This window comes from Dama dama, chromosome 1 (assembly GCF_033118175.1).
Source record: "Dama dama isolate Ldn47 chromosome 1, ASM3311817v1, whole genome shotgun sequence".
NCBI classification, from domain to species: domain Eukaryota; kingdom Metazoa; phylum Chordata; class Mammalia; order Artiodactyla; family Cervidae; genus Dama; species Dama dama.
Genome location: NC_083681.1, coordinates 56759783 through 56787473, shown reverse-complemented (window position 1 = coordinate 56787473; position 27691 = coordinate 56759783). Strand labels below are relative to the sequence as shown.

Here is a 27691-nt window from a genome sequence, read left to right as displayed (position 1 = left end):
TGCTGGGAGGGATGGGGGCAGGAGGAGAAGGGGACGACAGAGGATGAGATGGCTGGATGACATCACCAACTCGGTGGGCATGAGTTTGAGTAAACTCCGGGAGCTGGTGATGGACAGGGAGGCCTGGCGTGCTGCGATTCATGGGGTCGCAAAGAGTCGGACACAACTGAGTGACTGAACTGAACTGAACTGAACTGAACACCTGAACTAGACATTGGCCACAAAGTATTGTATTATTATGATATTTTTTCTAGTAATATACATAGATATATGTGAAAAATACTAAAAGAATGCAAACAAAAATGCAACTATTGGGTGTATGGAAGGGGGAGTTTGAGAATTATAAACAATTCTGTTTTCTTTGTGTTTGCTGTTTGCCCTGCTATTAAAATGCAGCAGGTATGGTCCATATAACTAGAAAAAAAGTTATTTAAAAAGCAAAACAACAATAAAAACATCAGTTATTAAATAAAATTAACAAATTAAATTAAATAAAATTAAATAAAAGTAACATATCTCTTGAATGTGTGATTATACAAAATTCTTATCTTATTTGCACTGTTTTACATTTTCCAGACGATTCTAGTTTAGACTCTCATTGAGCTTTCATAGAACCTTGTACATATGCCAATGCCCTGTCTGCCACACTCAAATTCTCTTTTAGGTGTTAGTTTCCTTACATGTCTGTACACAAGTTGTCCGTCTCTATCTGCAGTTGATTGGTTTTCAGGGCCCTTGTGGTTCCCCAAATCCAGGGATATTCAAGTCCAATATATATAATGTCTTAGTATTTGCATATAGCCTATGCATATTTTCCCATATACTTTAAATCATCTCTAAATTATTTATAATGTCTATATGTGTGCTCAGTCATGTCTGACTCTTTGGGGCCCTGTGGACTGTAGCCTACCAGGCTCCTCTGTCCATGGAATTTTCCTGGCAAGAATGCTGGAGTGGCCTGGGGATCTTCCTGACCCAGGAATTGAACTCACGTCTCTGGCATCTCCTGCATGGGCAGGTGGATTCTTTACCAGTAGTGTCACCAGCAGGAGATGTAAAACTTGTGTGTTCCATCCCTGGGTCAGGAAGATCCCCTGGAGTAGGAAGTGGCAACCCGTTTCAGTATTCTTTCCTGGAAAACTCCATGGACAGAGGAGCCTGGCGGGCTACAGTCTATGGGGTTGCAAAGAGTCGGGCATGACTGAGCATACACTCACCTGCTAGATTACTTATAATCTCTAATACAATATAAATGCTATGGAAATAGTTGCCAGTGTATTACTTTTGCTTTTTCCTTCTTGGAACTTTTTGGAATTTATTTTTTCCTTTTAAATATTTTCAATCTGAGGTTGGTTGAATCCATGGATGTAGAACCCACAGACTCAGAAGGCTGAGTATACTATTTCTATCCTAGTTACCTCATATGGTTGCATTTTGACAATGTCTGATGAATAACATATCCTTGAGGATTCTGACTCTGGAAATAGCACTCCTAAGGACCACCCTGATTCCAAAATTACTAAGATGATTTGCAAAATCTCCGTCTCTGTACTGATGAATGATTGTTCCATATTTCTGTATTCTATTTCTAACCAAGACATTTTATGTCTTCAGTTATTTTTCCTTTTATATTAAAACATTTATGAAGCACATTCAGCATTCATATTTCACACTCAAATATTCTTCTTTATCAAGAAAATTTTAATAACCATGCCCTGAAAAACATCCCAAGGAAATTCTACTATACCTTCCGGGGACATTTCATATCTTTAGTAGTTTTCATGGACACTTTTATTACTTGTTAAAATAGTTTATAACTGAAGTTTCAAGGCTTCTCTCAGAAACTTTTGAGTCTGTTTCCTTAGCAAAATTGTAAATGGAGAGTTTAAAAGGTAATGAAATTACATAAACTATAGGACAGCCTCTTCCTCTGCCATGCATAGCACACCCACACCTGCCAACTTCTCTGAGTGTGGTTTTGGTTATTGCAGAGGCTAACACGACCTAGAGTCCTTTATCACAGACTCTATCTATGGAGTACCTCAAAGTAGGATATGCTAGTGTCCACAAGATCAAATTGGAAGTGTGAAGTTGAGTGGTATTGAACAACGCCTCAGAGAAGATATCAGTGAGAAATTCTGTTACCAGAGTCAGCTTCTGACTGAGAACTCGGCATCTGAACTGCCTTAGGCTCTAGGCTGACTGGCTTAGAGAGGACACCAAATGGAATAGACAAATGGTGGCCCCGGTGGACTCTTACCTTCCATAGTCTTCTTTTATTTGATCATATATTCCGCTAGATAATCATCAGCTTAAAAAGTGAGAACATAGTGAAGTAAATAAGACATCACAGTTTTAATTTTGGGAAAATTACCTAGGCTTTCTGGGCCTCAGTTATAATAATAATAAACAGCGTAATAGCAGCAACTAACATTTACTGAGGATTCACTCTGTGTCAGGTAGTATTCTAAGCTCTTGGCATATATTAATTCCTTTCATATAATATTTTCCTCACACAGTTTGTTGTCAGAATTAAGGGAGTACCCAAGCAAAGTTCTTAGCATAGGCCCTAACCAATAATGCTAAAATGAGTTCTCCAAAAAAGCTGGCTATTTTGTTTAATAATAATAATAACTTTTTCCTACTCCAAATAAAACTCTAAGAGGCTTTTTAAACTTTCAGTTAGATGGTGTCTCAACTCTTTGTAATATCTCAGCATTACCTACAATCTAACTAGTGCCTGACACATATTGAGTGATCAACAAATATTTATTAAAGAAAGACTATCCTACATTGTATGAATGTTCTTATAAGTACATTCCTCAGGAGAGAAAGTACATAGTTTTCTTCAGATTCTTAAGATATTTCATGATCTAAATAATAAGGCACCACTACTTTAAAAAAAAAGAAAAAGAATTTTGTCACTGTGTAATAAAGTCTTAATAAGAATAACAAGGAAGCAGAGAGGGAAGATTTGTGCGGGGCTGGCTCCCTATCCTCATTTGGAAATTCTCTGTAATGCCAGCCTCTGTGTTGGTAGCCCAGGATGGTTCACTCTCCCCACCTGCAAATTCCTATTTGACCTCTGCGGTCATTTACAAAAGACTGTGAGATTAGTGGCTATATGTTTAGCCTTGAATGGATGATTCAATGTTAAACAATTTCATTCTGGTTTTGTAGGAATCACAGAATGTCAGCACTGGAAAGAACTTCAGACATCATCTATTTTGAGGTTTTCAAATTTGTAGCAGATGGGTTACTACTCGCCTACTTGCATGCATGCAAGACATCTCTAATTGGGGACAGCAATCTTTGCATCTGTGTTATTTAAATCCTTTTTAATATACTATTATTCTATGTAGCCATTAACAATTGACTGAAATTAGCACCACGAGAAAACCAGTTTTCCATCCATATCATGAGTCTAACATCTTCCTATCACAGCTGGGAAAATTGAGAAGATAACATTTAATACATCTGTGGGTTAGAGATGATCACCTTGAAGTGAGTGATATGAGGTTTTGAGATAGCAAGGGTTGTGACCGCAAACTACAATCATTTGAGTACCAAATATCATCTTTGCCTCTGCTGTTATCTCCTTTCCTCATCTTTCATAGAATAAAGACTGAAACTCTCTTAAAAGATCATTTACCTATTTCCCACATATTCTTGGTGGTTAAAAGCAGAGTCTTGGATGATGAAAAGAAATAAAAAATGATTGTATGAAGTATTGTTCCATATTTTGTTCATTTTTATTTTAAACAATGAAATAGTTATGCAAAGCCACAGGCCTCAAGTTACTCTATCTCAGCATCCTTGAAAAAGGCCCTGTGGGAAAATCCCATATTTAAATCTAGGAGACTTGGAGCTGTTGGCACTAACGGAGGATTGGTCACTTTCTGAACCTCAGTTTCCCCTATTGTCATAGGAGGATATTAGACACTTCAGAGGAATAGAAAACTGGATTCCTCATGCATGGGAGAGAAAGAATGACTCCCTGTTGAAAAGGAGATTATGAATACTTATTTCTAGTGTGTGTGTGTGTCCACATGTGTGTGTTTGTGTGTGTACATGTGTGCAGATATGCACATATTTAAGGTGAGGATGAAGACTTGGCTGGGGAACTATATGAAATAAAGTGCATTTCCACCTTTAAAATTATTAATGAAATAATGTAGAACTGTCTTCAAAATTATCAAACATTACTGTAGTTCCTACAACTTAGAATGGAGCTCTCCCTCTGCATTCCAAGGGTGGATAAGCTCTGAGCCTCACCATAAACTTTTTTTCAGTTAATTCTATGCAAAAGCGCTAGTGAAAATTGGAGTTTCAGGCAGACCAGCAGAGATCAAGTTTTGACACAGTCTAGATTTTTTGTTTCCTTTCGAGGATGGTAAAGGTGGCCAGGGAAGGGAGGATTGCTAAATATGCAGCGATCCTCTGCCTTCTTTATCATATACTCTAAGTAAACTGGCTTAAATCCCAGCCTTTCTTTCCTTTTGCATTGGCTCCTTTTTGCAGTATGAAAGTTATGAATATAAATTAGGAAATAAGCAAGTATTATATAAGAACATATTTATTGGCTGAATAATAAAACTTAGTTAGGGATTATGAGAATTAGAATTCCCTCTACTCAAAGTACAAGTTTTCAATAAGCAAACAGGAGCTAAACCCCCAAATGAGAAAGAATACACTGGTAACCTAAATCACAGGCTTTTGGAGGTGTGTCAAGACAATCTACCTACTTCTTTGTAATGGACTGCAGCGCTGATAACACACTCACACAACCAGAGACATGGCAAATCGGCATATCACAGGAGTTCATGACCACCACAAAGGTTAGGCTTCTTAAATGTGGCTCCTTTAACTTAAACACATCCCCACAGAGGCACCGCAGACATCTTCCTGCAAAAGATGATTTGCATATAGTTTCTAGCCAATACTCTTTAAAAAAACACCCCCAAAATCCAAAAGAAAAAAGAAGACAAAGAAAAACAAAACCTTGAAGACCATGGTTAATAAATAAGAAGTAAAAGGAGAAGAAACAAGCAACTTCCATCCTCTGGCAGGCATGCTGAGTAGCACCTCTGACCTCATCTGAAAAACAGGCGATGTTGACAGCTTTCAGAGCCCAGGAGAGAAGGCTGAAAGGAGCTGTGCAGAAGAAGCTCCCTGGGCATCTTCACTTAATCTCCAGGATGGGGGGAATTTTAATCAGTCCTCACTGCATAAACTGTGTCCTTTTAGATGTGGCTGAAACAGGTGTCTCTGCAGAGTTTATAAAGCCCTTCTAGGAAAGGCAGGAGGCATGGCTTTAAATTGTCCTTTCCAGGTGACAAATCAGTAACAATCACATAAATAGTGTACAAAACTAAAACCACTCAACTCTTACTTTTTTTTCTTTTTCAGGATCACTTCTGATCATTCTCCAAGTGCAAATCAGGTTATAAAAACTAATAATTATAAGGGGAAAGTTAGCCCTGTGTCTGTCCCCCATCCTCCACCAGGAGGGCTGACTTGATGCCCTCTCCCGGGCAGTTGGCCCCTTTACCTACACTTTAAGATAATCGTTCTTCAGCCGACCTAGTCGGGTCCCATGGCTCCTGATGGTGAGGGCCAGCAGCTCATATTTGTCCCTGAGCCCCACGGAGATGTCCAGCGTTTCCTTCAGCAGGGACCTGGTGTGGACCAGCATCCCCAAGAAGTCCTCGTTGAGCCTGCTCTCTTGCCGGCTGTCCTGCTCCTGGCCCTGCTTGAACTTGCTTTCCAGCTCAGTGAGGGACTTGTCCGAATTGGAGTAGGCATCCCCGATCTGGTGGGACTCCCGCCGCAGATACTTGCCATAGCTCTCCTCCCCGTCAAGGTCGTAGGAGATGCTCTTACTGATGCCCTCCAGCACGCGCCCCGCGTCCTCCACCTGGCGGCCCAGCACGGTGAATTCCTCCCGCAGGGTGAGGCTTAGCAGAGTGCTGGCCGGGCTCCCCTCCCCCTGGGAGCAACGCCGGTGGTCACTCACCCTGAAGAGAAGCTGGCATTTCTCGGGGTCGTCGTTCTCCTCGTAGTCCCCGTCCGGCACAAAGTAGTGATGCAGGGTCCCATTGGACATCTCTGGGTAGAGAGGACCGTCGAAATAGCCCTGACACAGGTGGCACAGAAAACCCATCCAGAGAAGCTTCAGGAACACCATCCTGGATATTCAGGATGACCGGGGACCCCTGGAGAAGACTTTTCGCCCAGGCGCAAGGAAGAGGAGGGGGGTCCCCTTAGGAGTCACTGCCTCCCTGCGACGGCGTCAGCCTCAGTCCCAGTCGCCTTGCTGCACCCTGACCCCCCCTCCCCAGCTGGCTTCATGTGGCTGCGGCGCAGAGCCTGGGTAGCGAACCCCGCAGCCAGCAGCCCAGGATGCGCCCTCGCTCTGAGCTCCTGCGCTCGCTCGGTGGCTGGAACTCAGCCGGCTGTTTCCTGGCGGGATGCCGGCACGATGGGGAACCCCTCCTCCAGGGTTCTGGCTGGATGCTGGCTGGCTCCGTTGCCCCAGTCTGGCTCTCCGAGGTCCCTCTTGCTCCTTGGGAAATGAAGCCTGTAGCTGGAGAGAAAGGCTCTTGCCCTCTGATACGATTTCGACTCCTGGACTGGGTGGGAATGCGGAGATTTTCCTTTGGCTAATGATATCCTGAGGATCTTTCTGCTCTCAAATTACAGCTGGTTTCGTCACTTGGAAGCCAGGGAACAAGTTTGGAAAGAAACCTCTCACCAGGTCTCTGCTATTAAAGGTACAGGGTCTCTTTTTGAGGATTGGTAGGGAGACCCTGGAAAACAGAATTTAAACTGAAGGAACAAATGGGAAGAGGATAAATTGAATTCCCATAACAGAAAGGCTGTTTAACTATTAACTATTGGGAGGAAGGGTAATTACCCTGGAGAAATGCCACTTCACAATTTTAAGTAAGTGTCTGTTAGATTGGATTCTGTGAGTATATCTATTTTTATCACCAACAAGTTTATGACTTTGAAGACAGATTTGCAGTGTATGAAATGGCAGTTTTGTTTAGAAATGGTTAGTTAATTAAAATGTGCAATAACAATTCTTTGGAAGAAACAAGAATACAGAAAACTGACTAATGTATGGTTGCTAGTATGTATAGGAACAAAAGCTGAGAAATGGACTTTTGCCAGTTTAGCAAGTCAGTGGACAACTGAGATAATTATTTAATTTCATGAAAGCCCATCCTTGCTAAGTTCCTTCATTGCATCTTTAACCTAACACCTTTACAGCTATTGCCTCTTTTGGGACACTTAAAAAGTTTTTGAAGACTAGGGGACTGGTACTGTTATCCTCATTTTCTGTATGGAGAACCCAAGGGATAGAAGGTTAAACAAATTATTTATTGTCACAAAGATTACTGTTGAACCAGGAAGCACTCAGTATGTCACTGGGTCTTTTAATTTAATTTAATTTAAGGGGGAAAAAAGTGTTTGTTTCACCCAGCCATTTTAGTTTTTGATGTATGAATTGCCTAGCAAATTGCCATCCTTAAGGACATCTCATTTGTTCATCACACATTTATTGAACATTTATCATATGCCAGAATCTATTTTAGGTACTATAGAAAGAGCAGTGAGCAAAAATAAAGAGAAATCCTTGCCTTCCTGGTGCCCTAGATTCTGGAACACAGAAAGAAGATTAACATAAATAGAGAGATTATATGTTGAACAGGGTTGTGAAGGAAAAGACAGGGAAAGAGTAGGAAGACAGGCAGCATTCTGTTTCTATGGTTATGTCCTCTTTCTGCCTTGAAATGTAACTGAAACACTCATGTGATTTGCCTGTGTTTATACTTATCTTCCTCTCAAAGTCATAACGCACGGGTATCACTACCACAAAGCCCTTCTTCTGCCATCACGTTCAGTGACCTAAACCACCCTGGCTACACAATGAGAAGTCTGGTTAAGTAACTGGATATTTATCCATGTGATGTCATATGCATAGATTATGAGGAGCATGTTGACCACACATTTTAATTTTTATCCAGATATCTGGCATCATGAAAACAGAGACCAAATGAGTTTCCTCAGTGTTTATGCTAACTAAAGACTATGACTTATTTTCAGTATGTTTCAGCAGAGAACGCCAACCATCTCCAGTTGAGAGACTGGACTCTTGGACTCAAGAGCCATATTGCTTAATTCCGTTTCCCTTGGCACATGGACAAATGACAGCAGATGGATTCAAATGGATTCTTGGCTTGGCCAAGAAAAGGAAGAGGAATTTACTCTGATTCACTCCACTTCTTGCACAATCTCTTCCCTGACTTACTAACCTGTTCAACTAAACAAACCTATTTTAAGCACTTACTATACTTGTCCCCTACTATGTGCACAGACACACAGGGTCTGCAATAAAAAGTTCACATGTATACACACAGTGTTTGCTTTTTCCTGCAGTTTCCTCATTTAAAAGACAAACCCCATGTCACAAAGTTGGAAGGAATCTTTTCGGTGCAAGTAGCTGAAAGTCCAATTTAATCAGACTAAAGGCAAAAAGAATTCCTTGACTTGAAACTCTAAGCTTCGGTTCAGTTCAGTTCAGTCGCTCAGTCGTGTCTGACTCTTGCGACCCTATGGACCGCAGCACACCAGGCCTTCTGTGCATCACCAATTCCCTGACTTTACGCAAACTCATGTCCATTCAGTTGGTGATGCCATCCAACCATCTCGTCCTCTGTCATCCCCTTCCCCTCCTGCCTTCAGTATTTCCCAGAATCAGGGTGTTTTCAAATGAGTCAGCTCTTCACATCAGGTGGCCAAAGTATTGGAGTTTCAGCTTCAGCATCAGTCCTTCCAATGAACACCCAGGACTGATCTCCTTTAGGACGGACTGGTTGGATCTCCTTGCAGTCCAAGGGACTCTCAAGAGTCTTCTCCAACACCACAGTTCAAAAGCATCATTTCTTCAGCACTCAGCTCTCTTTATAGCCCAACTCTTGTATCCATATATGACTGCTGGAAAAACCATAGCCTTGACTAGACAGACCTTTGCTGGCAAGGTAATGTCTCTGCTTTTTAATATGCTGTCTAGGTTGGTCATAACTTTCCTTCCAAGGAGTAAGCATCTTTTAATTTGATGGCTGTGGTCACCAACTGCAGTGATTGTGGAGCCCCCCCAAAATAAAGTCAGCCACTGTTTCTACTGTTTCCCCATCTATTTGCCATGAAGTGATGGGACCAGATGCCATGATCTTAGTTTTCTGAATGTTGAGTTTTAAGCCAACTTTTTCACTCTCCTCTTTCATTTTCCTCAAGAGGCACTTTAGTTCTTCACTTTCTGCCATCAGGGTGGTGTCATCTGCATATCTGAGATTGTTGATTTTTCTCCCAGCAATCTTGATTCCAGCTGTGCTTCAGCTAACCCAGCGTTTCTCATGATGTACTCTGCATATAAGTTAAATAAGCAGGGTGACAATATACAGCCTTGACGTGCTCCTTTTCCTATTTGGAACCAGTCTGTTGTTCCATGTCCAGTTCTAACTGTTGCTTCCTGACCTGCACACAGGTTTCTCAAAAGGCAGGTGAGGCAATCTGCTATTCCCATCTCTTTCAGAATTTTCCACAGTTTATTGCGATCCACACAGTCAAAGGCTTTGGCATAGTCAATAAAGCAGAAATAGATGCTTTTCTGGAACTCTCTTGCTTTTTTGATGATCCAGCGGATGTTGACAATTTGATCTCTGGTTCCTCTGCCTTTTCTAAATCCAGCTTGAACATCTGGAATTTAATGGTTCATGTATTGCTGAAGCCTGGCTTGGAGAATTTTGAGCATTACTTTACTAGTGTATGAGATAAGCACAATTGTGCAGTAGTTTGAGCATTCTTTGCCATTGCCTTTCTTTGGGACTGGAATGAAAACTGACCTTTTTCAGTCCTGTGGCCACTGATGAGTTTTCCAAATTTGCTGATATATTGAGTGTGGCACTTTTACAGCATCAGCTTTTAGGATTTGAAATAGATCATCTGGAATTCTATTGCCTCCACTAGTTTTGTTCACAGTGATGCTTCCTAAGGCCCACTTGACTTCACATTCCAGGATGTCTGGCTCTAGGTGAGTGATCACACCACCATGATTGTCTGGGTTGTAAAGATCTTTTTTGTACAGTTCTTCTGTGTATTCTTGCCACCTCTTCTTAATATTTTCTGTTTCTGTTACATACATACCATTTCTGTCCTTTATTGAGCCTATCTTTGCATGAAATGTTCCCTTGGTATCTCTAATTTTCTTGAAGATATCTCTAGTCTTTCCCCTTCTATTGTTTTCCTCTATTTCTTGGCATTGATCACTGAGAAAGGCTTTCTTATCTCTCCTGACTATTCTTTGAAACTCTGCATTCAAATGGAAATATCTTTCCTTTTCTCCTTTGCTTTTCACTTCTCTTCTTTTCACAGCTATTTGTAAGGCCTCCTCAGACAGCCATTTTGCTTTTTTGCATTTCTTTTCCATGGGGATGGTCTTGATCCCTGTCTCTTGTACAGTGTCATGAATCTCCGTCCATAGTTCTTCAGGCACTCTGTCTATCAGATCTAGCCCCTTAAATCTATTTCTCACTTCCACTGTATAGTCATAAGGGATTTGATTTAGGTCATACCTGAATGGCCTAGTGGTTTTCCCTACTTTCTTCAGTTTAAGTCTGAATTTGGCAATAAGGAGTCCATGATCTGAACCACAGTCAGCTCCCGGTCTTGTTTTTTGCTGACTGTATAGAGCTTCTCCATCTTTGGTTGCAAAGAATACAATCAATCTGATTTCAGTGTTGGCCATTTGGTGATGTCCATGTGTAGAGTCTTCTCTTGTGTTGTTGGAAGAGGGTGCTTGTTATGACCAGTGCCTTCTCTTGGTAAAACTCTATTAGCCTTTGCCCTGCTTCATTCCATACTCCAAGGCCAAATTTGCCTGTTACTCCAGGTGTTTCTTGACTTCCTACTTTTGCATTCCAGTCCCCTATAATGAAAAGGACATCTTTTTTGGGTGTTAGTTCTAAAAGGTCTTGTAGGTCTTCATAGAACCGTTCAACTTCAGCTTCTTTAGCATTACTGGTTGGGGCATAGACTTGGATTACTGTGATATTGAATGGTTTGCCTTGGAAATGAACTGAGATCATTCTGTCATTTTTGAGATTGCATCCAAGTACTGCATTTTGGACTCTTTTGTTGACTATGATGGCTACTCCATTTCTTCTAAGGGATTCTTGCCCACAGTAGTAGATATAATGGTCATCTGAATTAAATTCACCCATTCCAGTCCATTTTAGTTCACTGATTCCTAAAACGTCGACGTTCCCTCTTGCCATCTCCTGTTTGACCACTTCCAATTTGCCTTGATTCACGGACCTAACATTCCAGGTTCCTCTGCAACATTGTTCTTTATAGCATCAGACCTTGCTTCTATCACCGGTGACATTCTTTTTAACGTAGGTCTGTCCAGAATCTAGTTTTTCTCTCACCGTGTTTTAGTTCTACTTCCTTGGTTTATATTCATTCTTGGGCAGTCTCTTTAATTTGTGGTTCCAACATGGCTACCAGCGTCTTCTGGGGTTACAGACTTCTTTGTTCATATCTAGTAGGAATGGCAGATTAGATTTCCTGGTAGCTCAAATGCAGGTCCTTCAGATCAACCTCAGATTCTATTGTTGACCTGATATAGATCTTTAATCCATTCTTGAATGAGGCTGATCATAGTCAGAGGTTTGGGATAAGCCACTGGGCTTAAGACAATAAGGAGCCAATTCTATGGCTGAAGGTAAGGTAGCAGGCAAAGGATATGGCTGGGAAATAGGCACTTGCTTAGGAAGGGGGCAGCAAGAGAATAGATTCTGGTCAAGTATCTGCAAATATTCCCCCTTCCTCTGCTTTTGTCTTCAGTACCCACTTCTGAAAGACACTGGCACCCCATTGCAGTGATGTGCTGGTAAGTGCTTAACAACTGGCTTGAGGGGAGAAAGGAGACCCCTTTCTACCATTTGCTGATTTCAGTGGGGCAAATACTCTCACCATATCCAGTGCCACCGAATGCAGATTTAGGAAGATCTACAATGAAACATCATTGTATAGTATTCTTATCGTCCACATACATTAGACACAGATAACCACAAAGGCACAGAATGTAGTCAAATAATCAAGAAATGATGAGTCCTACTTATGCATTCCCTTTATTTTAGTAGAATTCATTTAGTTGTAAGTTTAAATAATAAATTTTAATAAAGACAATCGATGTTTAACAACTGACTTGCAAAATTCCTGAAAACCTAACAATTAGCTCTCATGAGCCAGTGCTAGCCAGCGACAGCCCACTGCAACTTTTTGCATTAAACTCTTTTTTTTTTTTAAGCATTTGTTCACACAATTTTTGTTTATGCACAGTTCCATCCTGGACTGCTCTTCTAGGTTCAGAGCTAAGGTGGGCTTCTGAGAATAGGTCTAAAATAAATGGAGCCAGAGGAAACATCTAAACACAGACATGCCATGCAGAGGATTTTGGAGAGTAAAATCAGGAAGCACTATCTGCTGAAAGGGACAGTGATTGAGTTTAAGACTGAAAATTAGAGACAAAGTTGAAGGACAGGAACTGTGTAAATTCAAGAATAAAGGAGGACCTCTGTGACCCAGAGGATATGATAACTCAGACGGTAAAGAATCTGCCTGCAATGCGGGAGACCTGGGTCCTATCCCTGGGTCAATTTTTGGGGGAAAATTCCCCCAAAGAAGGAAATGGCTACCCACTCTAGTATTCTTGTCTGGAGAAGGCCATGGACAGAGGAGCCTGGCAGGCTACAGTCCATAGGGTCACAGCAACTAACACTTTCACTTTCTGGGACAGGGACCAGAGTCATGTAGATGTCATGTAGACAAGCACTGCTTTCCAATACCAGCTACTTATAAGCAATTCTTGTTATGCAGTGCCAGCTAAGTAGGCTAACTTAAAATTTGCTTATCCTTTATTCTTTTCAGTGCATTTTAAAATCTTGTTCCTTTGGTATAGTCCCCACTCCAGAGAGAGTTACTGAGACCAGGAATTCAGGTTGTCACCATAAGCCTAAACATTTGTAAGATTTCCTAAGCTCGTGATTTCCCTTTGACAGTTTTTTTTTTTTTTTTTTTTTTGGTGTGATCCTCTGACTGTTTCTAATTATGATAGAGGTAGAACTTTTATAGAAAACAGGCTTCTGTGCACTAAATATAAGAAAGGTTTGGGAGATTAGGTTCCACTATATAGTCTTTTAGACTATATTTGGATTGCAACCCACAAGGAGCCTCTGGGGAGTGGAGGCTCCAACGCCCTCCCAAAACTGTCAAGAAAAGAAAGAGAAAGTGAGTCACTCAGTCTTGTCCAACTCTTTGCAACTCCATGGACTGTAACCCACCAGGCTATTCTGTCCATGGAGTCCTCCAGGCAAGAATACTGGAGTGGATTGTCATTCCCTTCTTCAGGGGATCCAAAACTGTCAGGCTAAAGACAAATGAATAAATAAAGACAAAGGAAAGACAAATGAATAAAGGGAATTAGTCTGGACCAGAATGGGGGTCTTGGAGTGGTAGAAGAGGAAAAAATGTTGGGGAAGATGAGTAGGACACAGTATTTAACACTTTGGGGATTATGTGATCAATTAACATGTCAGTAGCATTTATTGAGCAGCTATTGTTTACAAAGGGTGGGAAGGAGACAGGAATAGAAATGGATGGGGAAAAAAGAAGAGAGAGAAGAAGGGAAAGAAGGTAGCCAGGAAGGAAGGAAGAAAAGACCCAAAGAGGAAAAGAGGGAAGATAGTGGAATATATTTTGATTTTCTAGTTTACTTTTGTCACATTAACTCAATAGAGTGGTTATTATTATTTACTATAAGAACATTGGTTAGGGGAAGAGGAGAGTTAATTAGCAATCACAAAAACACAAAGTTCCCACCAAATATATGCAATAAACTAACCTATGCAAACATAAATAGAATGGCTATAAGGAATTGAGTATAGTGTGTAAAGAGAGCGATCAGCTCTCCAATTCTTCTCTACTAGTCAGAATAGTCATGATATGCTGTGGTAACAAACATCACTAAATGCTAATACAGAATTCAAGTCTGCTGCAGGTCAAAGTAACTCAGTAATTCTCCTTTATGTGGCAACTCTGCCTCACTATTTACAACATAAGACCTCCTTGGTTAATGTGGCAGGAAAAGAGGGCTCCAGAGAGACTCATGCTGCACTTAAATGCAGTCTTAGAAGTGACACGTGTCACTCTGTACCTGGCCTATGGCCAGTGGCATGGCCCTGCCTTGGTGCAAAGAGAAGGGGAGTCTAATTCTTTCATGTGCCCAGAGGGAAAGGAAAAGCAGATGAAGATGAACACTAGGTATCTCTACCACACTTTCCAGAAAAAAAGGCTGTTAGAAACATTCTAGAATTGCTAAACAGGAAATGAGGATGTAGGTTGTGAAACAGGTTCCACAATATTACAACTGTTTCTTCTTTTCAGCTAGGATAGAAAATACACAAGAAAAGGCTATAAGCACTTATTTCATTGTCACTACCAGATACAAGGAGTCGGTATTGTTTTCCACTCATTTCATCCACAAACACAGTCCACACCAATTATAGAGGAAAGAGCTAGGGAGAGTCATAGAGGTGGAGGTAGGAGGGTCTGAAGGGAGGGAGGAAGGTCAAGAGTATGAGGAAGGTTTCCAGGAAGGTATGTGGGGGAAGCATGCTATCAGGTATGTGTGTGTGTGTGTGTGTGTGTGTGTGTGTGTGTGTATGTGTGTGTTAATCACTCAGTCATGTCCAACTTTTTGTGGCCACATGGACTGTAGCCTTCCAGGCTCTACTGTCCACAGAATTCTCCAGGCCAGAATACTGGAGTGGTTTGCTATTCCCTTCGCCAGGGGATCTTCCCAACCCGGGGATTGAACCCGAGTCTACTGCGTTGCAAGTGGATTCTTTACCACTGAGCCACCAGGAAAGCCCATAATATCAAGTAGGAGACCACAGATCAGCTTAGCTGAAGGGGATTCTGGGGAGATAGGCACTCAAAACAATGTACATGTGGAGGGCGGGGGGAGAGGTGTGGGAGGAGGACAGTTAAATCATCAAGGAGGAGATGCAGCATTGAAAATGAGAGCTAGGGGTTCCAGAGGAGAGCAGAATGCTACGAAAGGCTGCGTCTTGAGCCAGAGGATCAAATAGTGTGATCAATCACCACGCCATGTCAGCTAAGCATGTTATAAGGACTCAGAGTCATTTGGGAGGGATTGTATCCTCCATTGCAGATACCTCGATGGCTTCTCATTGCACTTTGACTAAAATTTGGTTCCCTTAGTTGCATTATCTGATTCTAGCTTCTCAATGTCCATCTCCTGCAACTCCCCACTTTGTTCACTGTGTCCAAGCCATAGGGGCTTCTTACTCAAATTTGCTCTCATCTCAAAGTCTTCACTCATTCTGGTCTCCCCGCCCAGCATCCTCTTACCTAACTGTTTTCCTGGCTCATACCTACTCATCTCTCATGTCTTGACTGTAATGTCATTTCCTCTTAAGTCCCTCCTTGGTTTCCAGATTTTAATTAGTTCCCTTAGCATTCCCTTTGATACCACCCTGTTCTTTTTCCCTCATGGCACTTTCCATTATTTAAAATTGTACTTTATATATTTATTTATTATAGGTTTGTCACTCCAGCTCAACTTACAGCATATAAAGATAGGAGCTATGTTCACTTCTATCTTCCCCGACCCTGGCACGGTGCCTGAATCATAGGAGGTGCTTAGTGAATATTTTTCAGCAAATTCTAGGCTAAGTTGGTCACTTCCTATTTAGTGTTTGACATATGTTTCTGTATGTTTCAGAGGTACTTTTTCTTTGTTCTTTTATAATATGTATTGCATTGTGTTGGGTTATCTGTTAAACTGGTCTGTCTCCCCTAATTAACTGTGAGTTCTCAAGGGTAAAGATATGTTTTATTTACCTTTATTGTCTCTGTGATTAGCACAGAGCCAAGTATATAGCAAGGGCCAATATTTGTTAGTTTTATGATAGCTAAACTGTAGAATTTAAGGAATTCTATTATTTAATGATACTCAGATAATAGTCTTATTTGTGCACATGTTTTATCCATCCAACAGTCAGCCAGTGATGTCTCACACTTAATCTGGATGATCCTGGCAGGAGAGAAGAGAAAGAACCTCATGAATTCCGATGTTCAGAACATTCAGAAGGGAGTATCACTCAGAAGGGTAACTTTTGACCTACTTTTAAGTAAACTATGCAGCAGTCTGTACATGTGATTCTAGAGTGTTCTGGTCTGTAAGCTTCAGAAGCATCAGACCACCCTGCAGGGTAGCTTGTTATTTGCCTAGTAAAGATTTCCACTTTTCTGCTGTTGAAAGCACACGCCTGGATTGTGATCAAGCCAGATTGGGGAAGAATCTGGCCTTGTTTATTTCTCTTCTTAAAGCAGTGCTTTATTTTTTCTTACTTTAATTCCGATGTCTGATAGAATTGCAGATGAGAAAAGGTGAATATGAAAGAGTGACTATATTGGTCTCACTTCAATTCTGCAAGCAATTTATTTAGCAGCCACATGGAAAACAGGGAGGATTAGATGCAGTTCCACACTCTGTGGAGATGGTGGGGAACATGGGGTATAAGAGTCCACAAATTGTAGTGTACAATGAGGATCGTAAGAGGAGGTTCCACAAAGACGGTGATGATTTGAGGGAGGTGAAGCTCACATCTGATTGGGAACAGAACAAGTGTCATGGAATTTTTAAGCCAAGAGCTGAGGTTACCGAGGAACAAAGGGGCTGAGTCAGGCCCCTTATTTAAGGCATTCTGCTGTTTCTGGTCTTAATAAAATTTACAAAGGAGCCCACAAAATGGCCAAACAGATGCCCATCAGAAATAAGACTGAGCAGGAAATGGAGGATTGTGGCAGGGTTAATATTTGCATTTTTCTGTCTTTTCTGTGTTAGACAAGAGGAATATCTTCCACATTTGGGTTTCTTGATTCTTGGCTGCCTTTTCTTTTTCAAGATCTTGGAGACTTTTAAATTGTCCTGCAGTGAACAAGTCCTTGATTACGCTTTGTCACCAAGTCCAAGTCCAATTTTTAATTCTAAAAAAATGCAGTTGGAAGAGGATAATAGAGGCTATTTTGAAGATGAGTCAAAAATGGGCTTGTCACTATTGCTTTGGGGAGAAGTCTGAAGAGACTTCACAAAGCTGATTTCCAGACCTTAGTTCCAAGCTGGACTTGATTCACTCCACTTCTTATTTTGCAGCTTTGTTTATGCCACCTAGTGAATACCCACCAGAGAAGGCAATGGCACCCCACTCCAGTACTCTTGCCTGGAAGATCCCGTGGGCGGAGAAGCCTGGTAGGCTGAGGTCCATGGGGTCGCTAAGAGTCGGGCACAACTGAGCGACTTCACTTTCACTTTTCACTTTCATGCATTGGAGAAGGAAATGGCAACCCACTCCAGTGTTCTTGCCTAGAGAATCCCAGGGACAGGGGAACCTGGTGGGCTGCCGTCTATGGGGTCGCACAGAGTCGGACACGACTGAAGTGACTTCACTTTCAGCATCACATTACCTCTCGCTTTTCCACCTACTCCTCATTGCGTCCTTATCACTGATAAACCCCCGTGATCCCAAGTGTCAAACAGATGGAGGGAGAAGAGTTGACTCATCCAGACATTGGTCATATAACAATTCACTTCAATATGCTTATTAGGTATTGAATTAAAAATTTGTATTTCATTTTTTAGGATTTTTTTAAAGTGGGCCATCTTTAAAGTCTTTATTGAATTTGTTGCAAAATTATTTCTGCTTTAGTTTTAGTTTTTTGGCCCCGAGGCATGTGGAACCTTAGCTTCCTGACTAGGAATAGAATCCACACCCCTTGCATTGGAAGGTCAAGTATTAACCACTGGGCCATTAGAGAAGTCCCAGTATTAAATCTTAATTTAAGCATGTGTTTGTTTGAAACTGGGATGCTCTTCAATCTGATCATGTTCAGAGTAGGTCTTACCAATTTAATACCGACCATACGTTTTGACTTAGTGGTAAGAGGACTTAGTGGTATAGATTTGACATGATTCATTAGTGTGATTAAGACTCTTCAACAGAGTTTGCATATCATGTAGCTAACAACTGTTTAGACTGGGCAAACATTCTCATTTACTGATAAACATGTTCTGCAATTTTTTTTTTTTTTTTTTTTTTTACAAATAACTCTTGATTTGTTGGAAATGAGTCTGAGTCACAGTCTATCTTATCTTTAGAATGCTATTGCAGCTCTGAAATGATCAGCAAATAAGAGTAGAAGGGGCTATAAAGGGAAAGTATGATATATTTGGTTACATTAAAAAGTGTATGTAAAAATCATTATAGTAATAAGGGGCTAATATCTAAAACATACAAAGAACTCATACAACTCAATAGCAAAAAAAGTAAACAATCTGATTAATAAATGGGGAGATCTGAATATACACTTGCTAAAGACATACAGATGGTCAACAGGTACACAAAAAGGTACTCTGTATCCTTAGTCATCATAGAAATGCAAATCAAAACAACAATGAGGTGTCTCACACCTTTTCAAGTGGCTATTATCAAAAAGACTAGAAATAACAAATGTTGGGTGAGGGTGCGGAGAAAGGAGAAACTTTTGTGCTGCTGGTGGGAATGTAAATTAATGTAGCCACTGAAGAAAACAGTATAGAGATTCCGCAAAAAGTTAAAAATAGGAATTCCATATAATCCATGCTGGGTATTTATTCAAAGAAAACAAAAACATTAATTTGAAAAGCTGTATGCACCCATGTGTTCAGTTCAGCATTATTTACAGTAGCCAAGATATGGAGACAAACTAAGAGTCCGTCAATGGATAAATGAATAAACAAATTGTAATATACAATGGAATATTATTCAGCTGCAAAAAGGATGAAATTTTGCCACTTACAACAAGGATGGAGTTCAAGGGCATTATACTAATTGAAATAAGCCAGCAGAGAAAAATATGATCTCTCTTATATATGGAATCTAAAAAAAATTTTTAAAATAAAAAACCCTAAGTTCATAGACACAGAAAATAGATTGGAGGTTGCCAGAGACAGAGGGTGATGGGTGAGAAAAATGAATGAACTGTTGTTGTTGCTTTTGTTTTACATAAAGTGAGTTAAAAATTATTATAGTCATAAATAAATTGGGAAACATTTATTTATGACTATAACAATTTTGAAAGTGGGATATTAATGGGTCTGACCTTTCTGCAAAGCAATATGCAGAGATTTAAATTTTTTCATATCCTTAGACCTAGCAATTTTGTTCTTAGAATATATATCAGAAACATAAACAGAAATGCATAGAAAGATTTATTAGCAAAAATGTTCATTGCTACATTGTCCAAGAACAGACACCTAGAAACAAGAAAGATGTCTCAAATAGGAAAAGAATGATATACACGGTACACCTGTATGTTGGAGGTTTTTTGCATCTTTCTTTTTAAAGTCTTTATTGAATCTATTTCAATGTCGCTTCTGTTTTATGCTTTGTTTTTTTCTAAGAGGCATGTGGGGTCTTAGCAGGGAAGTCCCAGTTTGTATCTTTTGAAAATTAAATTTAAAGATTTTTTAATAAAATGGGAAATAATCATAATACAATACTATTAATGTATATATGTATTTACATATAATATTGTATCATGATTGCTTCCCATTTTATTAAAATGGTTAATATAGAAAACAGCCACGAAAGTAACAACATAAAGCCAAGCTGGTGATATGACAAAAGGTTTAGTTCTATGGATAGATTGTAGGTAATGCTATGTTCTTCTTTAATTTGATGTGCTTTCTTCACATTTTCCACAATAGGAGACAGTATGAATTTGGGGAAGAGAAAGAGAAACAAAGAAAGGTCTGTAGTATACAGAGATATGAAAGTGTGAAGAGTGTTAGTTGCTCAGTCGTGTCTGACTCTTTGCAACCCCCTGAATCATAGCCCACAAGGCTCCTCTGTCTATGGAATTCTCCAGGCAAGAATACTGGAGTGGGTTGCCATTCCCTTCTCCAGGGGATTTTCCCGACTCAAGGATCTAACCCATGTCTTCTGCTTTGCAGGTAGATTCTTTACTGTCTGAGGCATCAGGGAAGCCCCAGTATAGAGGTATACAGAGGTAGAAAAACATTCTGAAAGCTCTCGCCTCCTGGAGTGCCTCCTGAATTCACATTTTTTAGGCAGAAGTCTTCCCTGATATCCTGATTCTGGGTCTGCAGGCTCTCCCGTGCATTGTCTCCTGAACTGTCTGCAGTCTGGAGCCAGATAGCCAAGTCCTGGGGATTCAGGAGACTCTGGCAGATTCATTCTACTGCCAAAATACAACACAGCATGTTCCATTACAGTGTAGGTTTGAAGTTAAATTCCTACATTCTCATGGATCGGAATTTCTGTCTCCAGTATTAGTGGTTGGACTGGAAAGCAATGTGAGAGGAAATGCAATTCCTATGTGTTGCAGAGTAATGTTTTGTGATGAAAATTCCTCTACACTAGGCTAGATGAAGAGTTTCTAACCAGAAATCTTAAAGTCCAGGAATTAGAGGCAAGCTAAATAATCCAAGACAATTGGATTTTAATTTTTTTCTTTCTCACTTTCAGGTCCCTTAATATTTATTAAGACTGCTACTTTCCAGATTTTGCTTCACACCATCACCTAAATGGAAAAGGTTTCTACTAATACCACGAAGGCAACTTCATAGTCTAATTTGTGTCCTATTATACACAGAAGAAAAATTTAAAGTCCATAACATATATTTTTTCTCTTTCATTTCTTTTAACATAAACAAAGGTTTCCTTCATCAATGTTTAAACCAAGTTTCAAGATGTGTAGAAAATGTGGTTTTTGTAGAGAAAATGATGGAAAAGTTATAATTTCCTATTTTTAAAGATGAAAAAATAAAAAGCAAGTTTTAATGAAATTTAACAGCAAAATATGTCTTGGTCTTAACACTGATCATGGAAAATACCCTGTAAGTATTTTTTCAATGCTGTGAAGTGAAAATACAAAGTTTGGATTTTAAGAAAGTTTAAAAATAGAGTGTGTACTACTAGGGAGGTCTGTCAAGTAACCAAGTAACTGATGATGTTCAGAAAGACTATTAACAGTATAAAAATATAGAGAATCCTTTCTCTTTTTTCCTTTCCTGTAAGTAGACTAGTGTCTAATACAAATGGACAGCAAATTATAATTTATGAATAGTGGCAAGACTTGTGACTTATAATAACCCTGTTGTGACAACACAGTATTATAATAGTGTTGACACCGTTTAATATAGAGGGAACACAAAATAAAAATGTTCTCAGTCTTAGAGATTTTAGTTAGTATTAAGGATACTGAGCCACTTTACTGTGGGATGTGTCACTGGGGTCCATGTATGTTTGGATAAGATGAGAAAGAGGCTTTCTGCTTAGGATAAGCCATCTTCCTCTTTTCTCCTCCCAAGCTGTTTATTGATAATGGCTTTATCTCAGAAGCAGGGGCCAAGTGGAAAAAGGACAAAATGATCCCAAGAGAAGAAAAATGTTCTGTCAGGAATTACATAAACAAGTTTTAAAAATAACTAAAAGTGATTTGTCATTAAAGGTTTGCTTTCCACTTGTAGAATGATTTTTATAATCTTCAGTTAGAGGAAAACATTTCTTATTTTTAAACCTCTCTGGTCCTCCTTGGCTCAGGTATGGCTGAATTCCAAAGCTGCTTGAAGAGAAGGAAAGGATTAGCTTTGGAATGGTGAATTCACTGTAGTTTATATTTGTGAATGTGGAGATCCAACAGCTGACAGGAAAGAGAAAAAGCAAGCATTCAAATGTTAGGCCTATATGAAACCAAACATCAAGCTATTTGGATACATTTAGACTTTGGATGCTTGGCAATGTATAGGCAAAATGTTCCTATGTTTTCTTCTTACTCTAGATATTTTAATATACCAGGAACCTGGGCTTAAAATCCTAAACATTAAGAGGTTTGTGGGTATTTTAATTTGAAGAAGAAAAACTTTTGATTGAAAAATGCCATCCCAAATAACAAAAACTAGAATATTATCACAGTATGTAAACTCAAATATTACAGGGAAAAATAAGACATTAAGAAATCATCACATTGATTTGTGCTTCTGCCTAAAATGGCATAACACAATTTGAATGTATCTTTCGACCCGAAAGTAACTACAACACCAGACATAATGCATTAAAAAACAGTTTCAAGACATCACAGCCTTGGGCAGTGGAGGACTGTGTCCCCTGAGAGAGAGGAAACCAAACATGAGTAGGGAGGGGGACCCAGGTGGGGCTTGAAGTCCAGGGACGTTAGGTTGGCTAGAGTTCATAGAGCTGAGTCATGGAGAGGATAGAATTGTACAGAGTAAGAGCACAAGAAATATGCAGAGGATCTCCTTGAAGTCTTCAGCTGAGTATTAGTAAGCACAGGCATGTGAGGAAACTACCAGAAGTGGAGAAAGAACTGCCCAAAGGAATTAGAGGAAACAATCTCCAGAGTTCACACTGGGATGGAAAGAAGTCTAATTTCATCCAGGCAGAGTAGAAAGCTTCATGTTGAATAGATTACTCAAGAGAATTTTGCCTCAGTAGTGAGGAAATGTTAATCATGTTCTAAATGCCACTCTGTAGGCTAAAGAGCTCACAAACAAAACCTGTAAAAATAAAAATTATTTCCAGGTAACACACCCAATCCCATAACTAAACTCCAGAGTGTTTATAAGACCATAAAAATATACAACACCCAACAATGTAAAACTCCTCATTAGTTAAAAATGAGCAGGTATACACATTTACCAGGCACTTTTCATCTAGAGAAACAGACCCCATGACGAGGAGGAAAGTCAATCAATCATAACTGACCCAGAAATGACACTAATAATTGAACTAGTAGACAAGGACATGAAAACAGTTATATAACTGCTTTCCATTTATTCAGAAAGCTGGAGGAAAGACTGATGATGTTAAGGAGAGACATGGAAAATATAAATAAGAACCAAACCACCCACAGATATGAAAACTAAAACATTTAAGGTGTAAAATAAATCAGAGTGGATTAAAGGTAGCTAACACATGCAGGGGGAAAAAAAAAAAGATTAGCAAGCTTGAAGACATAAAAAATGTAAATCTATTTATATATAAATATATAAATATTCAACAGAAATATAAAAGATAAAAAATATATGAAGACAGCATCTCTGAGCTGCAGGATGTCTTGAAGCAGACTGATGAAGATAAAACTACTGTTCCTAGAGGAGAAGAGGTGGGATCAATGAAAACATATTTGAAGATATAATGGTCAATATTTTTCCAAATTTGATTAAAACTACAAACCTATACATCCCCAAACTCAAGAAACCCAATCATGAATCAAAGTACTTAAAGCTAGTGAGAAAAACGAAATCTGAAAATCAGCTAGAGGAAAAATGACAAATTGTGAACAGAGGAACAAAGATGTGGGTAGCAACAGATTTCTCCTGGGGTAGATAATGTAAACTAGAAGACAGTAGAGCAACATCTTTAAAGTATGCAAAACAAAACAACAAAGCAAAAAACAAGCAAAACCAAACCTGTCAACCAACAATTCATACCAGCACAAATATCTTTCAAAATAAAGCCATGGAAGAGGCAGCCTGGACAAGGGATCACTCTTACTAGGATGGTATAAGGCTGTGCCTTACAAATGTACCTCATGGTAAATCCTGCTAGATATGCTAGATGTTGCTAGAATGAGAGACCAGACATGGTAAGGACACTAAAAGTTGTAGTTAACATAAAATTGACCATTTACCTAGGCATCCTTACTCTCCTTTCATGTGAAAAGTTCTGAGGTTCTTTCTGTCTTCCCGTCTCCAGATGCAACTAGCATACCTACCACCATATCTACTACAGTTCTTTGCAAGTGTGGAATATTTCTTTAAGATGCTCATCATTTTTCTGGCTCCACCCAAGAAAAATACTCAGAAATTTTCTACTTTTGGGTTTAAGTTCATATTAGTGTTTCTATTATTTTCCCCTTTCCCACCCAGGGCTCTATTCTTAGAGTGGAAAAGGTACAGGTTTAGCACGTTCTGCCTAACTCTTTTATTTTCTTTGAGAATTTCCTGCTTGTCTCCTCTAGTCCATAGAAGTTCTATATATTGTCTCTGTAGTAGGAAATTATGGCTAGCTAAGTATTCCAGCAAATCCTTTTTTTTTTTTTTTAAATGCAGGAACTGAATTGCCAGGAGCCAAATGAAGTTAGCTTGTTTTTATTAGCATCTCTCCCATTGCATCCCTTCACAGATAGCATGTAGGGAACATATACTGCACGTACTCAAATTATCATCCCATTAGTATTGCAAATATTTCTTCTGTCACATTGCTTACGTTTAACTTTCTGTTATTAGCCAGCTGAGAGTCTGAATAGTAGTGTGTGTGTTGTGCATGTGTGCACAGCCACAATGAGTAACTGAAGGGAAGAAGGGTAACACTCAAGACAAATTTAGATGATTTGTCATTTAAACATTTCTCAAGGGCTGTCTCTGATTATGACATTCAGAACCCTCTCTACTGCTTCCCGTGGTCTAGAGACTATTATTCATGTTGGGTGATTATAGTCCTGGCAGGAAGTTCGCTGGGGAAAAATCTACTGAATCACTTTTTGGACTAAACAGACAAATCAGTCAAAAAAGTTAACCTAAGTGTTAACAGCATGCATTTGAGCCTTACAGAAGTGTTACCAAAAGCGCCCCAGGAGAAAAGTCACAGGGGTTTACCAAACTGTATTTAAGATGAAAAAAATAAGTAAATCACTGAATTTTTAATTTCATCTAATTGCTTCATCATCATACATATTGTAAATTGGGTCCTAATAGTTATAGTACAATTTTGAAAGTGGCTCTTTTTCTATCAATAAGTATTTTGAGAGAAATCTTGCTAATATTATAGAGATACAGCCGTATTCTATTAATAGCAGCTAACCCTTTCCGTATTTCATCCATTTCAAGGTGTTATCACCTTTAAGATGGACTATTAGTTTGTGTACTAAAAGAAAAAATGCTGTCAATTGAACTATAACATAATGCTATCATAGAAGTTTTAAAAAGTTTGATTGAAAGAACCCTTTTAGACTTATATAAACATAGACTTTTATAATTTATCACTTTAGGGAATACATTAAAATGAAAATGTAAGAGAAATTAACTATGTCCTTCCTTTCTCCCTCCCAACCTCCTCCTTTTCTCCATTCTTCCTTTTTGTCTTCATTGATGATATAGCTCTGGAATTTAAATTCAAAAGTAGAAGGAAAATTTTCACAAATTCTTGTTCAATACTGTGTAAAATAAGAATTGGTCTTGTTAGTGTCTCATTTCTTTAAGATTCCTTTACCTCTTCCAGGTATCAATTTCTCCTCTCTTTGATTCTGTTGCTTGGTGTGTGATAGATGATCTCTTTGTAGATATGCAGGCAAGAAAATGTTAACGGCTTCATTTACTTGTGGGTATCTTACTTTCTTAGGTCCTGTTAAACACATGATTGTTGCTTTGCAAGAAAATACGGAATTTTAGTAATTTCACAACAGTGATATTTGTGTCTGTAATATCAAATGTCTCAATACTCTTTTCCTGTGATCTCAGGCATACATAGTAATTTTTGTTTCAATATGAAATCATATAATCTTTTAAAAAACATCTAAAATACCAATCACACTGAGCACATATGGAAACAGCTGTGCAAATACATCAGTTGAAGTGACAAGGATGTGTGCATCTACTGTTGAAATCATGCAAGCACAGAGAATGACACTCACCTCAAAACGCTGCCTGCTCAATGGCGATTATCAGCTCTCTTGTTTGGGGTTGGTCTCCATCTATCCATAGTCATACTATTGTTACTGGAACGGGGCCCCTTTCAGACCCTGAGAATCTGCTCTTGTCTACCCCTCAGACAGGAATTGTCTGAGGAGACACATATGCTGACAAAGCAAAAGATTTTATTGGGAAGGAGAGCCCAGGCGGAGAGCAGTAGGGTCGGGGAACCCAGGAGAACGGCTCTGCCATGTGGCTTGCAGTAACAAGTTTTAAGTTTATGGTGTCCCAGCCAGTCATCGTGCTTGTGCTGGTATTTGGTCTGACTCAGGTCCTTCATGGTGGTGCTCACAAGTCTCAACCCACATTCTAGCGCAAGAGGTTCTGAGAAGTTGGCCGTTACTATGGGCTGATATCTCTTTCTTCCTTTTGACCCGACCTGAATCCTCCCAGTTAGTTTGCTGGTGGCAACACCATGTCTCTTATTGGAATCTCCTGTTGTGAGATAATTCATGCAAGTGATTGTTATGTTCCTGGCCAAAGTGGTCAGTTTCAGTCAACGGTTCCCTAACACTATCAGCTAGCAATGCCTGGAGGCACTCACCTAACTTACCAGACTATTGTACTTGTGGTGAGGCCCTACAGACATTTCACCAACCAGACCCCATGTATGACAGAGAAAGAAAGAGAAAAATAGATTGAACCTGGGGCTCTGCCTTTATTGGGATCGAGGGTGGTGTGCCTAGGTTTTTGAGGTTTTATTCTTTATTGGTTGAATTTAAAACATAAGAGTGGGACTTAAAGCACAAGAAGGGAAAGCTAGATCAGTCCATCAATTATCTAGGTCGACCAGTTCAGTTCAATTCAGTCGCTCAGTCGTGTCTGACTCTTTGCAACCCAATGAATCGCAGCACACCAGGCCTCCCTGTCCATCACCAACTCCCGGAGTTTACTCAAACTCATGCCCATTGAGTCGGTGATGCCATCCAGCCATCTCATCCTCTGTCGTCCCCTTCTCCTCCTGCCCCCAATCCCTCCCAGCATCAGGGTCTTTTCCAATGAGTCAACTCTTCACATGAGGTGGCCAAAGTATTGGAGTTTCAGCTTCAGCATCAGTCCGTTCAACAAACATCCAGGACTTTAGGATGGACTGGTTGGGTCTCCTTGCAGTCCAAGGGACTCTCAAGAGTCTTCTCCAACACCACAGTTCAAAACCATCAATTTTTCAGCGCTCAGCTTTCTTCACAGTCCAACTCTCACATCCATACATGAAATGAAAAACCATAGCCTTAACCAGACGGACCTTTGTTGGTCTGTCTCTGCTTTTTAATGTCTCTGCTTTTTAATATGCCAGAAAACTAGGTCAACCAGGACTTTCTAAAAGGGAAACTTCACGGGTGGAGCTGCCTTGGCTGTTTATATAGTTGTGTAGCTGGCAGTGTGTTTATTCCAGGTGGATGTCTTTGAAATGATTATCTTGGTGATCAGAAGCTTAATGTCAGGCACTCATGTTATAATACACAAAAGCTAACTGTCAGACACATTGACATTTATTATAAAACATTTCCTAATTTCAAAGATGTTAAAGTGCTACAAAAAAAGTGCATCTTAGAACGAAAATAGTGCAGCATCAATAGCATTTATCATTGGCTAAGTGTTTTATATACTTTATTTAATCCTTATAGCAGTCATAGAAAATAAATATGATTATTTTTCATCTCTACCTTGCAGATGAGGAAATTGAGTCTCATAAAGGTAAACATGAGGGCTTCCCCGATGACTCAGCAGGTAAAGAATCCGCCTGCAACACAGGCGACGCAG

At 39.7% G+C, this 27691-nt stretch overlaps 1 protein-coding gene across 1 annotated transcript; it reads right to left on the bottom strand.

The window, feature by feature from the left end:
• Positions 1 to 4560: 4560 nt before the first annotated feature.
• FIBIN (fin bud initiation factor homolog) lies at positions 4561 to 6775 on the bottom strand. The gene has a single exon (XM_061150998.1). It carries the CDS (start codon positions 6185 to 6187, stop codon positions 5552 to 5554), a length of 636 nt encoding a protein of 211 aa, XP_061006981.1. The 5' UTR covers positions 6188 to 6775; the 3' UTR covers positions 4561 to 5551.
• Between the last annotated feature and the right edge of the window lie 20916 nt (positions 6776 to 27691).